General features: G+C 41.2%; 1 protein-coding gene across 1 annotated transcript; it reads left to right on the plus strand.

Moving 5' to 3' along the window:
- Positions 1–1,605: 1,605 nt before the first annotated feature.
- On the plus strand, positions 1,606–1,938 carry LOC107479261 (uncharacterized). Its single transcript, XM_016099409.1, has one exon. It carries the CDS (start codon positions 1,606–1,608, stop codon positions 1,936–1,938), a length of 333 nt encoding a protein of 110 aa, XP_015954895.1.
- The last annotated feature ends 15,958 nt before the right edge of the window (positions 1,939–17,896 follow it).

A 17,896-nucleotide genomic window follows, 5' to 3' on the forward strand; every position in this document is an offset into this window, starting at 1 on the left:
ACGTGCAGAGGCTTCTTTTGGAGTTGAACGCCAAGTTGTAACGTGTTTTTGGCGTTCAACTCTGGCTCGTGACGTGTTTCTGGTGTTTGACTCCAGAATGCAGCATGGAACTGGAGTTGAACGCCAGTTTACATCGTCTAATCAGGAATAAAGTATGGACTATTATATATTACTGGAAAGCGCTGGATGTCTAATTTCCAAAGCCATTGAGAGCACGCCATTTAGAGTTTTCTAGCTCCAGAAAATCCATTCCGAGTGCAGGTAGGTCAGAACCCAACAACATCAGCAGTCCTTTGTCAGCCTTCTTATCAGAGTTTTGCTCAGGTCCCTCAATTTCAGCCAGAAAAAATCTGAAATTACAGAAAAACACACAAACTCATAGTAAAGTCCAGAAATGTGAATTTAGCATAAAAACTAATGAAAACATCCCTAAAAGTAGCTAGATCCTACTAAAAAGTACCTAAAAATAATGCCAAAAAGTGTATAAATTATCCGCTCATCAAAAAGCCAAAGAATTAAACTCGCCCATGGACGCGCGCGCGCACCTTGCGAAGTACCCCATGGATGTGTACGCGTGCTGTGCACGTACGCGTCGGTGTTGGTATATGATTTTTTTAATGAAAACGTGGCCAGCAAATTCAGAAGGGTTGTGAGGCCCAATCCCAACCAACTTTGGCGCCAAAAATGCTATTTAAAGCCAAGGATTGAAGAGCAAAAGGGGGATTCCATCATTCACACTCATTAGGATTAGTTTAGAGTTAGTTTTAGAGAGAGAAGCTCTCACTTCTCTCTAGAATTAGGATTAGGATTAGGTTTAGTTCTTGGATCTAGATTTAGATTCATGCTTCCTTCTACTTTTGATTCTCAATTCTTGTTGTTACATTCATCTTCCTCTATTCTTTTGTTGTAATTTCCTTTATGTTGCTTCTACATTTTGTTGTAGATCTACTCTTGTTCTTTCTATTTTCTTTCAATTCAATTTGAGGTAATTCATAATAATTGTGTTTCTCTTGATTGTTGTTATAAATTCGTTGCAATAATTGTTATTATATTTCATTGTTGTTGTCAATTTACTATGCTTTTCTTTCATGCCTTCTAAGTGTTTGATAAACTGCTTGTCTAAAACCTCAAAAAAACCCCAAAATATCTCATAACCAATAACAAGATACTTTATTGCAATTCCTAGGGAGAACGACCCAAGGTTTAATACTTCGGTTTATAGAATTTAGGGGTTTGTTACTTGTGACAAACAATTTTTTGCATGAAAGGATTAGTGTTGGTTTAGAAACTATACTTGCAACGAGATTTCATTTGTGAAATTCTAAACCGCCAAAAATCAATTCATCAAAATCCCCCAACAAAACATGCATTTTGTGAAATCTTTGATGTATGGGGTATCGACTTCATGGGGCCATTCCCAAATTCTAATGGTTTTCTCTACATTCTACTAGCCGTCGATTATGTGTCCAAATGGGTGGAAGCGATACCCACCCGGACGGACGATGCTAATGTAGTTCTCTCTTTTGTGAGGAATAATATAATTTGTCGCTTTGGATCACCTGAGCAATCGTGAGTGACCAAGGTTCAAACTTTTGCAACAAAAGAATGGAAGGGCTCATGAAGAAATACGGCATCATACATAAAGTTGCCACAGCCTATCACCCCCAAACGAACGGCCAAGCCAAGGTTTCCAATCGGGAAATCAAGCATGTATTGGAAAGGATTGTGAAGCCTAGTAGGAAAGATTGGAGTGCCAAGCTTACCGACGCACTTTGGGCATATCGAACGGCATACAAGACGCCGATTGGCATTAGCCCCTTCCGGTTGGTGTATGGTAAAGCTTGCCACTTACCGGTAGAAATTGAACACAAAGCATATTGGGACATCAAGGAATGCAATCTAATTTTGGGTAGGGCCGGAGTTGAGAGGAAGCTTTAATTGGCAGAATTAGAATGTTTGAGATTAGAGGCCTATGACAACTCTAGGCTTTATGGTGCATGAAATTGTGATCATCAATGGCGCCATCAACATGGTACGCTCAATTGCAATCTCAACTCTTTATCACAACTTCGCACAACTAACCAGCAAGTGCACTGGGTCGTCCAAGTAATAAACCTTACGCGAGTAAGGGTCGATCCCACGGAGATTGTTGGTATGAAGCAAGCTATGGTCATCTTGTAAATCTCAGTCAGGCGGATTCAAATGGTTATGGAGGATTAATGATTAAAAGATAAATAAAACATAAAGTAAAGATAGAGATACTTATGTAATTCATTGGTGAGAATTTCAGATAAGCGTATGGAGATGCTTTGTCCCTTCCGTCTCTCTGCTTTCCTACTGTCTTCATCCAATCCTTCTTACTCCTTTCCATGGCAAGCTGTATGTTGGGCATCACCGTTGTCAATGGCTAGAGTCCCGTCCTCTCAGTGAAAATGTTCAACACGCTCTGTCACAGCACGGCTATTCATCTATCGGTTCTCGATCATGTCGGAATAGAATCCAGTGATTCTTTTGCGTTTGTCACTAACGCCCCACAATCGCGAGTTTGAAGCTCGTCACAGTCATTTAATCCTTGAATCCTACTCAGAATACCACAGACAAGGTTTAGACCTTCCAAATTCTCTTGAATGCCACCATCAATTCTAGCTTATACCACGAAGATTCCGGTTAAAGAATCCAAGAGATATCCACCCAATCTAAGGTAGAACGGAGGTGGTTGTCAGGCACACATTCATAGGTGAGAATGAAGATGAGTGTCACGGATCATCACATTCATCAAGTTGAGGAACAAGTGATATCTTAGAACAAGAATAAGCTGAATTGAATAGAAGAACAATAGTAATTGCATTAATACTCGAGGTACAGCAGAGCTCCACACCTTAATCTATGGTGTGCAGAAACTCCACCATTGAAAATACATAAGAACAAGGTCTAGACATGGCTGAATGGCCAGCCTCCCATAATCTAAGAACTAGACATCCAAAGATGATCCTAAGATCTAAAGTGATCAAAAGATTTAAAATACAATAGCAAAAGGTCCTATTTATAGAGAACTAGTAGCTTAGGGTTTACAAAAATGAGTAAATGACATAAAAATCCACTTCCGGGCCCACTTGGTGTGTGTTCGGGCTGAGCATTGAAGCTTTCATGTGTAGAGACTTTTCTTGGAGTTAAACGTCAGCTTTTGTGCCAGTTTGGGCGTTTAACTCCCATTCTTGTGCCAGTTTCGGCGTTAAACGCCAGAATTCTTGAGCTGATTTGGAACGCCGGTTTAGGCCATCAAATATCGGGAAAAGTATAGACTATTATACATTGCTGGAAAGCCCAGGATGTCTAATTTCCAACTCAATTAAGAGCGCGCCAATCGGGCTTCTGTAGCTCCAGAAAATCCACTTCGAGTACAGGGAGGTCAGAATCCAACAGCATCTGCAGTCCTTTTTAGCCTCTGAATCAGATTTTTGCTCAGGTCCCTCAATTTCAGCCAGAAAATACCTGAAATCATAGAAAAACACACAAAATCATAGTAAAGTCCAGAAAAATGAATTTTAAATAAAAAATAATAAAAATATAATAAAAACTAACTAAAACATACTAAAAACATACTAAAAATAATGCCAAAAAGCGTATAAATTATCTGCTCATCACTTTACAAAGAGAAGATGAAAGCCATCTATGATAAGAACATTAGGAGAAGGGAATTTAGGCTCGGTGAACTAGTCCTACTTTACAACTCAAGGTTCAGATTGTTGCCCGGAAAGCTAAGATCGAGATGGGAGAGACCCTATGAACCTTATGGAGTTTACCATTTACGCCATCCCTCAAGTCCGGATATTTTCAAGGTAAATGGGCACTGTCTAAAATTGTATCACGGTGAGCAAAGGAAGAGTAACAAAGAGATTGAGGTATTCCTTTTGGAAGATGTACCTCTTGACAAAGAGCATTGAGCTAGTGGAAGTCCAACTTAAGGACGTTAAACAAAAGTGCTAGGTGGGAGACACCCCACCATAGTGAGATCTATCTTTTTGCCATCTATGTTATAGCCATTGGACTCTTCTTTGATTTGTGATTGCTTAGTCATTGCTTGTTTAGCCAGCCTTGATTTTATTGTTCATAGAAGTTTGCACTATGGATTACTTGAATGGTAGAAAACACCCCATTTCTAGGTCTTACATGAAGTTTTAGGTGTTTTTTTGGCCCTTGGCTAGCTACCTGTTGAATATGTGATAAGATGTGCATTCTTCATATCCAAAAAAAGGGGGGTGTGGCATGCCCGTGCGCTGTGCGCGTGCGCGCCCATCGGCGGATGCAACATCTGGGCTAAATTCCATAGAGTTAGGCGAATGCTGAGCTAGCTTCATGCCCCGCGCCCAATCCCCTTTGCGCGTGCGCGCACCTGGCGCGCACGCACCCATATGCCACCTTGCAAATCGACGCGCGAGCGCACGTGCCGCATCCGCGTCGATTGCCCTGCCGGACTTCTGGTTCATTTTTCAGAGAGTTGTGCCATACCTAGGCTCGATTTGAGCCAGAGGCACAACCCCACTGCCGCGCACGCGCACCTGCCGCGCACGCGCCAATCTACTCACCACTGCCCCCGCGCGTTAGCGCACTTTGCTCGCACGTGCCACCACTTCTGCAGCCAACTCTCGGTACAAAGTCCAGAGAGTTGAGCAACTCCTGGGCCAACATTGTGCCACTAGCAAAACCACTTTCACGGGTGCGCGCAACTGGCGCGCGCGCGTTCTTTCTGCCCCTGCCCCACCTGCGCAAGCGCGCACAGTGGAAAATGAACTAGCGCACCCATATTTCAATTTCTTACCCCTTCAACCATTTTCCATATTTTTTCTCTAATCTTCTCCTCTATACCACTCCACCCCCTCTCAGCCCCTACCGGCAGCACTACCTCCGGCGACCACCCACCTCCGGCGGTCCCCCACATTTTCTCTCTCCTCTATTTCTCCACCTCTCTTCTACTCCTCTTCTCTCACCTATACCTCCATTACCTCTCTCTCCCTCCCAAGGTACTCTTACTTACTTTCCTCCTTATCTTGCTTCTCTCTTTTCCCTTCTTTAGTTAGTTAATTTTGTTTTATTTTAAGTAGCTTCTCTTCCTTTTTGCTCTTCATTGCTTGTTTGCCTTTGTTTTTACTTTTCTACTTCTTTATGGGTGTTGTGGGTCATGACTTCTTTTGCATTGGTAGATTAGTTATTATACTTGATTTCGTTGCAATTGTAGTGCACTATGATGATTAATGTTGCTTTGTGGGATGTTACATTGCTCCATCCCCTCCACTTGTTCATTGCAAAAAGGATGCACACCATGTGTTTGATGAAGAGCACACATGACCTTTTGAGCTCATTTTGACTCATTGCTTTCCAATTAGTGCTCTTTCTCACTAACTTGGGTACTCCTATGTGCATCGAGCATACCACTCTTCACATTTCTCATTTTACTTGCCCACCTCATTATGACTTGCTTTCCATTATTGATGTTTGGGTGTACGCTTCTGATGCCTCTTACTTGCATGCTTATACCACCTTTACATCACATGCTAGTGACTTGCCTTGTTTACAAATATTGTCTTGGTTACATGTTGCAGCTGTCATGTAGTAAAGACGCTTATTCTCTTATGGCATAATCTCTCACTTGCATGCTTGCCATTTATATGGTTTCTTTAGGTTTGATGTTTCTCCCTTTTCCACTTTCACAGGATGCTCATCAAGAAGGACAAAGGGAAGGCCCCAAAGAAACCAACCATCAATAGAGCACGCCAAGAGTCTAAGGCCAAGCCCCTCCTCAAGAAGGCGAGGAGCACCGCCAACATTGATGCATTAAAGAAGGACAATCCTCCAAAAGACTCAAACAAGTTTCCTTTTTGCTACTACGAACTTGTCTACCCCATAATGACTGAGCAAAACTATCACCCAGAGCCCCTTCTAGTCCTTTCGGCTCACATCGCTCCAATGGTAATGCCCCGCATTAAGCGAAGGCAATGGGGGTTTCTAATGAGACAACCAAAGGAGGCCAACTTATCCTTGGTGGTGGAGTTTTACTCCAACTACCACTCACCCTTTCTCACATCAATTTTTGTGTGCCGAAAGCAAGTCCCAATCACGGAGGAAGCCATCCAAGGAGTGTTGAAGACCGGGCCATTAGCGGATGGGTATGACGCCTATCAAGAAGTCCTATCGGCACGTTAAGAATATGGATTCAAATGGGATGCCATTCTCCGAGTTATAGCCATACCCGATTCATCTTGGATTTGAGGAAGAATGAGGCCGAGGCCCAAGGGCATCGATGCACGTGCCCTTGACGTTAGGATTTTTGCTAGTAAAGAATTTGTAAAAATATAGTTGCGTTGTGAGTATAGATTCTAAACCAACAGAAAATCCCTTCGTACAAACGTTTTGGTTTTCACAAGTAACAAACCCTTTTAAAATTGATAACCGAGTATTTAAACCTCGGGTCGTCTTCTCAAGGAATTGCAGGGAGGTATGCTCTTATTATTGGTTATGAGTCTTGTAAATTGGGGGTTTTGAGAGTGAGGAAGGAGTATGTTGAATGACAAGTAAAATAAATAAATAACTGTAAAATAAACTCTTGGCAAGATATGAGAAATTGGAAGTCCTATCCCAGTTACTCTTATCAGGTGTGATGAGAATTGGGTTTTAATCCCACTTAGTTATCCTTTACTAAAGCAAGGGAAAGTCAAGTGGACTAATTAGTTTGATCCTCAAGTCCTAGTCAATCCCTGTGGGAAAGATGACGTTAGAGCGATCTAGATCAATTAGAATCTGCCAATTTCAACCACTGCTGAGTTTGACAACTCAAGAGTTACCAATTAATCAACCAAAACCAAAAGAAATAAAATCTAGTTGAATGAAAATAATTTGGATAGAGCCCAAGCATCAATAACATATAAGTCTGAAATACCTCAATTTATATTAAATAAAGATGTCAATTCTAACATGGACAATATTCATAAGCCAATTGGGCAACATAAATCAAACACAAATAAAAGTATCGGAGTAAATAAAAGTAGAAGAGAAACATAAATTATTGAACCTGATACGATGAAGTAATCCTAATGACTAAAGAAATCCTAATCCTAAAACCTAAGAGAGAGGAGAGAACCTCTCTCACTAAAATCTACATCTAAAACATAAAAAGTGTGTAATTCGTTCTCTCTCCTTTATTCCTCCAATTTGCAGCCTTTGGTCTGTATTCTCTAGGCTTGGATCTGGGCCAAAAAGAGCCCAAAAATCATTGAAAATGAGATCTGCAAATTTTGCATATCGCGCACGTCACGTATCCGCGTGGGTCACGCGGTCGCGTCGTCTGGAGTGTTGCTCTTCCACGCGGTCACGTCAGTCATGCGCCCGCGTCAGTTGTATTTCACAAGTCACGCGTTTGCCTCATCCATGTGCTCGCGTCGATTCCTTTTTGTGCGAACCACGTGTTTGCGTTGTCCATGCGGACGCGTCACTGCCAGTTTCTTCAAAAACTCCATTTTATGCTTTCCTTCCATTTTTGTATGTCTCCTTTCCATCCTTTAAATCATTCCTGCCTTAGAAGATCTAAAAATACTTAACACACAAATTACGGCATTGAATGGCAATACAAGATAATTAAAATTAATATTTTTAAAGCTTAGGAAACATGTTTTTCACAGACATCACATAATAAGGAAGGGAAAGTAAAACCATGCAATTTCACATGCATAAGTGGGTGAAGGGTTTAGGGTTTAGGGTTTTGGGTTAGGTGAAGAACAAAGTTATAGGAAGCAAGGATAAAAAAGAAGATTAAAGTGATTAACCCAATAAACACTGAGTGACTAGAGAGTAAACAATCATAGAATACAGACATACAAGATCATGAGGTCTTTTTTTTTAAGGTTGTAATGGGGCCAAGGTAGAGGTAAGGGTGTATGTATAAGGCTAAGTAAGCTAATAAGTGAATCCTTGATTAGTCTAAGATCTCACCTAATATATACATACTTTATACAATTTAAAATACTTTACCTAGCTACCCAAATTTTTCCCACTTTTGTATTGCATGCTCATGTATCAAACTTTATTTTTGGATTTTGTTCCATGTGCAATTTTTTTTATTTTGCATTTGGGGTAATATATATTTTTTGTATCCCCTTATTTAATTAGTTAATAAATATTTTTTTAATGCATATGGTAATTCAATTATTTTGATTTCACATGAGCATGCTTCCCAAATTTTTACATGACTTGTTTAATTTAATTTCCTACTTTTCTATCATCCCATGTTCCCATAAAATTCTCCACACTTAAATTTTACACAATATCTATCTTAAGCTAACCAAGGATTTAACTTGGGATTTTTATTTTGTTTTTCTGCTTACGGCTAGTAATGTGGTTATAAAGAAGAAGGGGATTAAAAGGCTCAAGGGGCTAACAAGGATGGCATAAAAGGTAGGCTTATTTGGGATAAGTGAGTTAAAAATTCAAACATGGCCTCAATCCTATCTTAGTATGTATATATATTCTATATTGGACATATAGATTAAAGCAAGGTAAAGAACATCAGAATAAAAAGAAGGGCGAAGCACACAGGAATGAAATTTATGGTTTGAGTGTAACCATACAATTAAGCTCAAAACTCACAGACTGTGTGTTCTCAAACTCATAAATCATATATCAATTAAGTATGTCATGCAAGTAGAAATTAAGAGTTCCCATTATTCTCAATGTAAAATATATTGGATGGCTTTAAACTTTTAGTGTTCCTCCTTGATGAAATGTTGTTACTAACTAACATGTAATGCTATATATACATGGTGTGTGGATTGATTCTGTTAAATTCTCTAGCTTACTTCCTTTTTATTTTCAATCAAATCAACTATCATATGCTAAAAAGGGTAAACTATACTAATTAATCCACTTAATAAATAACTAGTAAACTAAGGTGCAAATCAAGCTAAAATATCCAAGATGTATACATATAGCTCAAAGTGAATAATGCAAAAAGTACAATAAAAAAAAGCAAAAGAGAAAAATGTGCAAAAATACAGAAAATAGATAAAATAAGAAGAGAGTCGGTAGTAGTTCACCAAAATAAATAGATGCCAGAGATGGCGACCTACCCACACTTAAATAATAGCATCGTCCTCGATGCTCACTCAAGCAGTGTGTGACGAAAAGCCATCTCCGGAAGGGTAGGCTGCTGGTGTCTCGATGGTAGGCTGAGGGTCTGCAGTCGCTGTGAGGATCGGAGGAGTGGTCTGCTGAATTGGGGGCTCTGTCTGTAGAGGAACCTCTGGATCTGCGGTCTGTAGCTGGTGGTGCTCCTCATGATGTGGTGCAGTGTGGTCGGGACCTCCCTGCTCAGCCTGGGTAGGTGCCTCCTCCTCGTGATCACTCACCTCCTCCTCAGATGTGTCGGAGGGCGTGTCAGGCTCAGAGGGAATGTCACCACCAGAGCAGATCATCAGCTTGATGTGCTCATAGCGTCGCTTGTGGCGACGCTCAGACCTCTCAAAAAGTCACTTGGTGCGACGGTCAGATCTCTCAAACTGCTAATGGTGATGGCACTCCATCTGATCTAGGCGATCAAAGAATCGGTGCACCAGACGGTAGACGGGCTCAGGAGCAGGTGCGGGTGCAGTGGGTGGTACTGGGCCAATGGAAGCAAAAGGGGTAGCTGAAGAGGTGGCTGCCTCAGTAGTGTCAGTGAAAAATGGAGGGCGGTAGCCGAAAGCCAGGAACATCCGACTGTGCGGGATGATCTTTCGGCACTCTACTGCGGGGGGCTTTTCATCAACAGCCTCCCAAGAGACCTCAGCTCGGCCACCCAACTGAGTAATCAAGTAAGGAAAAGAGAGGGTGCCTCTAACATGGACCCTGGCCATGTAATGCCGGATGAAGCGAGGTAGATAAAGGTCCTTACCCGTCATCACACACCAGATGAGGGTAATCATAGCAGCTGGCACCTCCGTCTCATGAGTGCTCGGTATCACATAGTTGCTCAGAATCTATTCCCATAGTCGAGCCTCATCATTCAGATATATAAGCCTGATTCCCTTTGGTACCAATGTGCTAGTTCCCATGACCCAAGGAACAGTAGGATCAAGAGTGATGTCCTTCTTTACTGTATCCCAATCAAACCTCATAAATCTCATATCTTCCTCAGCTTGCTGGTAACTATCTGGCTGATCAGATTTAGGTGGAAGATGGAGGATTTCTTCAATTGCTTCCTCGGTAACCAGAATATGTTTGCCTCTGAGCTGTACTGCATCCAGGGAAGAGAAAAAGTAGTTACAGTAGAATTCTCTAACCCAGGATGAGTTGACCTCAGTTAGGTTCCTCTCCAGGAAGAACCAACCTCTCTGTTTGATCTGATCTGAGGTGTACTGCTGGAGTTCTTCTGGAGTTTTGAGGGTCCTTTCCATGTGTAGGTTCCTGGCGGTGGCAAAGGTTGGGTATTTCAGCTCACAGTATTTGTTTGCAAATTTTACCGAGTCAGCTGAAGGTGCCAACTGATCAGCCTTTTCCTGCGGGGTAAAGTTCTTCTCCCACCAGGAATCATCATGTAAGATGCCAAGGATGGAACCAGAGGATTCACCTCTTTTCTGTTTGCCAGTTGTTGCTTTGCCCTTACCCCTGCCTTGAGATTCAGACATCCTGAAAAAGAAACAGAATTTTTCAAGATATAATTGAGGAATAAAAGTAGGAAAATAAGTAGGCAAATAACAAGGTAAGCATGAAGTGGCAAAGGAGCAGTAGAAAAATGAAATGAGTTAAGTAAATGTATATTTCAGATTGTGTTGGAGTTGAAAAGCTGGGATGAGAAATCACATTCCAAAATATGTTAGAAGTGGAAAGCTTGTTAATTAGGAAAAACAATTATCATGCCATGAGTGAAATTAATTTAAAGAAGTAGTGAAAAGGTAAAGTGGGAAGTTAGAAAGTTAAAAATGGGTAAAATTGAAAAAGAGGTTAGAAGGCGAAAATTAGTGAGTTAGTAAAAAGGAAGTCAGAGTAAGTGGCATGATGATTGGTTCCTAAGTAACAAGAGTTTCACAATTTGAAGCAACAGTCAACTCATATTCAACCAGGAAAAACAGGGTATTGATGATGATTTAGATAGATATAGAAGTAGTAAAAAGTAAAATCAAACCATCAATAAATCAATTTATTAACCAGGAGATCAAAAGTAATAAGGATGCTGGCCCGTGCATTCAAGAATAGGTTTGGTATGCGTGGAGCAATTCAAAAATGAGAATTGCCAAAACCAATGCTTGAATGTAGAAGGGAAAAGTAATTTGTAGAAAATTGGGCAGCATTCCGGCTAAAATTGGATGTTCTCGGAAAACAAATAACAAGAATAGTTCATATGTATTGAAATAAGGTTGCACAAATAGCAAGAATAAGAAAGAGCAGTGTAACAGCAGTATGTAACAGTTAAGAGCAACATATGAACAGGATCAACATCATAGTCAGAATAAATTGCAGAATAGATAAACAGATAACAAGAACGGTGCAATTATCAGGCCTAAATCCACTATCCAGATCCTAGCAACCTAACCACCTAGAATCCACTACAAACATGCATCTTTATCTAGCCTATGCGGAAAAAAAATTGAAAAACGAACTAATAAGTCGCAAGGATGAATCACCGTATGGCAGAACCTGGTGCGTAAAGAGCAATGAGATGGGACAGAGATGAGGGCAGATGGGTGATGATGTGGCGAAGCTAGGTGAAGCACGGCGGCGTGGCGGTGGGGCAGTAGCCGTCGGAGAGAAGAGAGAAGAGGGGTGGTGGTCGCGGTGGTGGCTGGGTGGTGGTTTTGGTGGTCGGAGATGGTGGCTGGGGTGGTGGAGAGAGAGTTGCAGAGGTTTTTGGGAGAGGAGGTTAGGGTTTGGGGACGCGACGGGGAAAGGGTTCGCGTGACATAGGGTTATTGATCGCGGGACCACGCAATCGCGTGGATGATGCGATCGCGTGAGTAGGGTGGAATAGGGATGACACAGATGCGTGGTTGACGCAATCGCGTGGGTTGGGTGTAAGATAGGTGATGCGGACGCGTGAAGCACGCGAACGCATCACTGATATTTGTGCTAGACTCATGATTCCAGCGTCGTTTCAGCGCAACTCTCTGTTTGGTTTTGGGGGTTTAAAGTCTCCGCGCGATGTGATCGCGTCGCTCACGCTTTCGCGTGGTGTGGATATTATGTAGGTGACGCGTTCGCGTCAGGGACGCGTACGCGTGGGTTGTTTGGTGCTATACGCACAATAGCCGCACGATTCCAGCCCAACTTTCTGGGCGTTGGATCTTTACGTCGATATCCAGATCACGCGTTCGCGTGGGTGATGCGTACGCATAGGGGGCCTTTTTTGCAACTGACGCGATCGCGCGGGGCACGCGGTCGAGTCGAGCAATTGTGCTAAAGGCACGCCTCAAGTCTTGCTTCAGCGTGACTCTCTATTCACTTTCCTTTTCTTTTAATGCACTTGTGACGCGGACGCGTCAGCGACGCTGTCGCGTCGTGTGCTCTCTCCCCTTTTTTTTGATGCAGTATGCAAAATGCAAAAAAGCAATGAATGTCATGCAAAAATTCAGGTTCAAACAAAATTCAAAAACAGAGAAAAATAAAGGGGGAACGATCATACCATGGTGGGTTGTTTCCCACCTAGCACTTCTAGTTTAAGTCCTTAAGTTGGACATTTGATGAGCTTCCTGCTGTGGTGGCTTGTGCTTGAATTCGTCCAAAAATCTCCACCAGTGTTTGGAATGCCAGCATCCTCTGGGGTCCCAAACAAAGTACGTAAAGCCCTTGTGTGAGTTCAAACAGGCTTGCAGGCTCCCGGAGTGTTGAATGGTAGAATAGATTCCAGTCGGGTGATCTGCATTTTTCCAATGCACTTGTACACCCGTCTTTGTCTTGATCTGCATTTTTCCAGCCGGGTGATAAGTAATCTGAATTCTCATTGCAGTGACCAAACAGCTTCTGAGATCCTTCCAATTGAGCTTGACACCAATTCCTGCACCTCAAATTGAAGTGCGAAGCCTTATTGAATCTTGCATACCAATGCTGAGTGCGACTCATTTTCCTTTTTCTCTTAAAGCCACAAAGAGCTCTAAGCTGGCCATCTATCTCAAGCAAACCATATTCAAGTGGAAAATTGAAGATAAAGGTCAAGGATTTTACCCACTTGAAGTTTGTGTTGGGTGGTAGTGGCCTTGGGGTCAGTGTTTTCATGGTTCTGCAAGCTCTACTCCCTTGTGATCTTCAGTGAATTCCTCTATTTCTTGGAAATTTTCTTCCAATTCAACCATGTCTTGATCAAAGTCTTCGATATCTTCCTCATCACTTGAATCATAATTTGGAAGTTGAGAAAAGTCGAACTCTGCATCATCTTCGTATTCACTTGGGGAAGATTCTTCTGTCTCAAAGAATTCACTTGCGGATGCAAGTTCATTATTAAGAGAACTTGAGTGGTGACTATCATCATCAGGAAAACTTGAGTCTTGGGTTATTCCGTCTAATTCCTTATAAGATACCTGCCTTGGGGGTTGTGCACTATCCTCCTTAGCATTAATTGTAACGCCTTCGACGGAATTCTCCACAACTCTGGATTCATGCGGAGGTTCAGCGTCTCCTAAATCTTCAACCAACTCTTCTTCTTCTACGATGACAGCGTCCTCTACTTGTTCCAGTACGAAGTTATGCTCTATGCTGTCCACTGGAGCTTCTCGTGTCTTCTTCACAATACATTCTTCATTAGATTTTCCACATGAAGCCATGGGAGTCTGTTGAGTGTCCGAACGTTTGGAAGATAATTGATTTATTGCTTGCTCCAGTTGATGAAGGGTTGCATTGAATTGGTTTACTAATTTTTCGAAGCGAACCTGTGATTCATGGCTTGATGGATATGGACATGGCGCATAGGTGAGTGGTGGTTCTTGGGAGTAATTGGATTGGCGTTGGGGCAGATAAGGGTCATGTGGTAGTGAATGGTAAAAAGAAGCTTGTGAGTGTGGTGGTTCGAAGTTATATTGAGAGGATGGTCTCTGAGCACAGGATGGGGCTTGTTGGTAGCTACGAGGCGGTCCACCAAATCTATCAGTTGGGCATGTATTGTAGAATGGTCTTTGTCCATGATATCTAGGAGGTTGTTGTTGCCTAAAGGGGTGATCAGATCCTCGTGGCTCCATCCATCTTTGATTGCTTAGACCTTGATGCATAGTCCTGTTATAGCTTCCATTCCTTGCAACAAAATTAGAACCAAACTCAAAGCGAGATGGGTGAGAATTCATAGTAGCTATCAGAAATAAGAAGGGAAAACAAAAAACAAATAAACAAGTAAAAGAAAAATATTTACAATAACTAATAATAAGGCACACGTTTGAAATTCCCCGGCAACGGCGCCATTTTTGACGTTAGGATTTTTGCTAGTAAAGAATTTGTAAAAATATAGTTGCGTTGTGAGTATAGATTCTAAACCAACAGAAAATCCCTTCGTACAAACGTTTTGGTTGTCACAAGTAACAAACCCCTTTAAAATTGATAACCGAGTACTTAATCCTCGGGTCGTCTTCTCAAGGAATTGCAGGGAGGTATGCTCTTATTATTGGTTATGAGTCTTGTAAATTGGGGGGTTTTGAAAGTGAAGAAGGAGTATGTTGAATGACAAGTAAAATAAATAAATAACTGTAAAATAAACTCTTGGCAAGATATGAGAAATTGAAAGTCCTATCCCAGTTACCCTTATCAGGTGTGATGAGAATTGGGTTTTAATCCCACTTAGTTATCCTTTACTAAAGCAAGGGAAAGTCAAGTGGACTAATTAGTTTGATCCTCAAGTCCTAGTCAATCCCTGTGGAAAAGATGACGTTAGAGCGACCTAGATCAATTAGGATCTGCCAATTTCAACCACTGCTGAGTTTGACAACTCAAGAGTTACCAATTAATCAACCAAAACCAAAAGGAATAAAATCTACTTGAAAGAAAATAATTTGGATAGAGCCCAAGCATCAATAACATATAAGTCTGAAATACCTCAATTTATATTAAATAAAGATGTCAATTCTAACATGGACAATATTCATAAGCCAATTGGGCAACATAAATCAAACACAAATAAAAGTATCGGAGTAAATAAAAGTAGAAGAGAAACATAAATTATTGAACCTGATACGATGAAGTAATCCTAATGACTAAAGAAATCCTAATCCTAAAACCTAAGAGAGAGGAGAGAACCTCCCTCACTAAAAACTACATCTAAAACCTAAAAAGTGTGTAATCCATTCTCTCTCCTTCATTCCTCCACTTTGCAGCCTTTGGTCTGTATTCTATGGGCTTGGATATGGGCCAAAAAGAGCCCAAAAATTGTTGAAAACGAGATCTACAAATTCTGCAGATCGCGCACGTCACGGGACCGCGTGACCCAAATTTTGGGTAGAGAGAGAACCTCCAACCTCTCTCTAGGATTTCATTCTCCATTGCAATTCTCCTTTGATTCTCTTGGTGAGATCCATTGTAATTCACTTTTACTTTGATGCAATTAGTAGATCTACTCTTCTCCTATTCTCAATTTGTGTTCTTTTGATCCTCTCACTTTGGATCTAGCTTTGACTTTGTTACTTGGATTTAGACTAGTGAATTGAGGTATTTTCATATCCATTTACTTGCAATTGTTCAATTGTTGATGATTGTGTGATTTAGATCTCTTGAATTCAACTCTTCATCTCAATTTCATAATGTCTCTTATGAATGCTCAACAAATATTTGATAAAATGATAACACTAGCCATGGAGTAAAATTCTTTCAGTTGGCTTAAGGATTGAACTATTGGAGATACTTGAATAGTGGATGTCAATTGTTGATTGAGAATTAAGAATTGCTAATTGACTTGGAGTTCACTAAAGCTAGCATCACCTAGGTAAAGCTAGAACTTGTGACCCAAGCTAGTTACTTTCACTTGAATCTCCTCTATAATTAGGGGTCAACTAAGTGAAGCAAGACTCAATCGTTATCATAATTGAAGGAAGCTATGGTAATGGAACTTCCAATGCTCATCCTTGGCCAAGTTCTTTAATATTGTTTGTTTGTTGTTTAAACTTTGTTAGCTTGCACTCTCATACCAACACTCAAAAATCACAAAAGACTTTGACTGCCTAAGCAATAATGAGCACTCTAATGCAAAATTTGAGTGTAGAATTGTTTGATGCGGGATTTGAGTGTCAATTAGACTATACTCATGATTGTATTCACTACTAAATAAGCTAGTTCACAAAGGAAAAGGTAAAGGTTGAAGCGACAGAAGGTTGAGATTTGGGACATGGAACATAGGCACTCTAACATGAAAGTCCATGGAGGTGGTGGACACCATGACAAGGAGGAAGATTAACATTATGTGCCTACAAGAAACAAAATGGGTTGGTGCAAAGGCTAGGGAGTTAGATTCTTCTGGTTTCAAACTTTGGTATACAGGAAAGGTGAAGAATAGGAATGGAGTTGGAATAATTGTGGATAAGCAGTGGAAGAAGGACATAGTGGATGTCAAGAGGGTGGGAGATCGGATCATCTCTATCAAACTTGTGGTGGAGGGAGGTGCTTTCCATGTGATTAGCGCCTATGCACCGCAAGTGGGTTCGGACGAACAAGACAAGATAAGGTTTTGGGAGGATCTAAAGAGTTTGGTTCAAGGCATACCTTTGGGAGATAAGATTTTCTTAGGAGGAGATTTAAATGGCCATGTTGGGAGAGAAGTGACTGGATATGGGAGTATTCACGGAGGCCATGGTTTCGGGGTGATCAATGCTGAGGGTAAAACTATTTTGGACTTTTCCTCAACTTTTGATCTTCTCATCGCAAATACATTTTTTAAAAAGAGAGACGAACATCTTATAACCTATAAGAGTGGCATGACAAGCTCTCAAATCGACTTCTTCTTGTTTAGGAGAGTCGACCGGAAATTTTGCATTAACTGTAAAATTATCCCGGGAGAGAGTTTGACAACACAACATAGGGTGCTCGTCATGGATTTTCGCGTTGAGCAAAAGTTGAGAAAAATACATCATACGAAGAACCCAAGGACGAGGTGGTGGCGGATGAAAGGTGAGGAACAAAGAAGCTTCCTAAGACGGGTAGGAGAAGAGGCAAAGTGGGATGGGAATGGAAGCGCGGAAGAGATGTGGAGGGAGATGGCAGAAGTTATTAGAAGAATATTAAAAGAAAGTTTTGGTGAATCTAAAGGAATAGGACCAAAAGACAAGGAGTCCTAGTTGTGGAATGCGAGTATACAAGAAAATATAAAGATAAAAAGGGAATGCTTTAAAGAGTGGTCTTTATGCCGCAATGCATATAACTGGGAAAAATATAAGGCGGATAAGAAAGAGACAAAAGTGGTTGTAAGTGAAGCAAGAACAAGAGCATATGAGGGTCTCTACCAGTCTTTGGGCACGAAAGAAGGAGAAAACGGTATATATAGAATCGCAAAGAGCCGGAAAGAAGAACGAGAGATTTGGATCAGGTTAAGTGCATAAAGGATAAGGATGGAGAGGTGTTGGCTCAAGAGGAGAAGATTAATGAAAGGTGAAAGAGCTACTTCTACGAGTTATTTAATGAGGGATAGAAGACTCTTCCGAGCCTTGGTCGATTATGCACAAGGGAAGAAGATCAAAACTTTGACTACTATCGAAGGATTTGAGACTTCGAGGTAAAAGAGGCTCTAAAGCAAATGAAAAATGGCAAAAAATGGCAGGGCAGTAGGACCTGATAATATCCCGATTGAGGTTTGGAAGGGTCTTGGAGGAAAAGGCATCAACTGGTTAACCAAGCTTTTTAATGAGATTTTAAGGTCAAAGAAGATGCCTGATGAGTGGAGCAAGAGCACCTTGGTACCTATCTACAAGAATAA

The sequence above is a fragment of the Arachis duranensis genome, chromosome 3 (assembly GCF_000817695.3).
Source record: "Arachis duranensis cultivar V14167 chromosome 3, aradu.V14167.gnm2.J7QH, whole genome shotgun sequence".
Lineage (NCBI taxonomy): Eukaryota > Viridiplantae > Streptophyta > Magnoliopsida > Fabales > Fabaceae > Arachis > Arachis duranensis.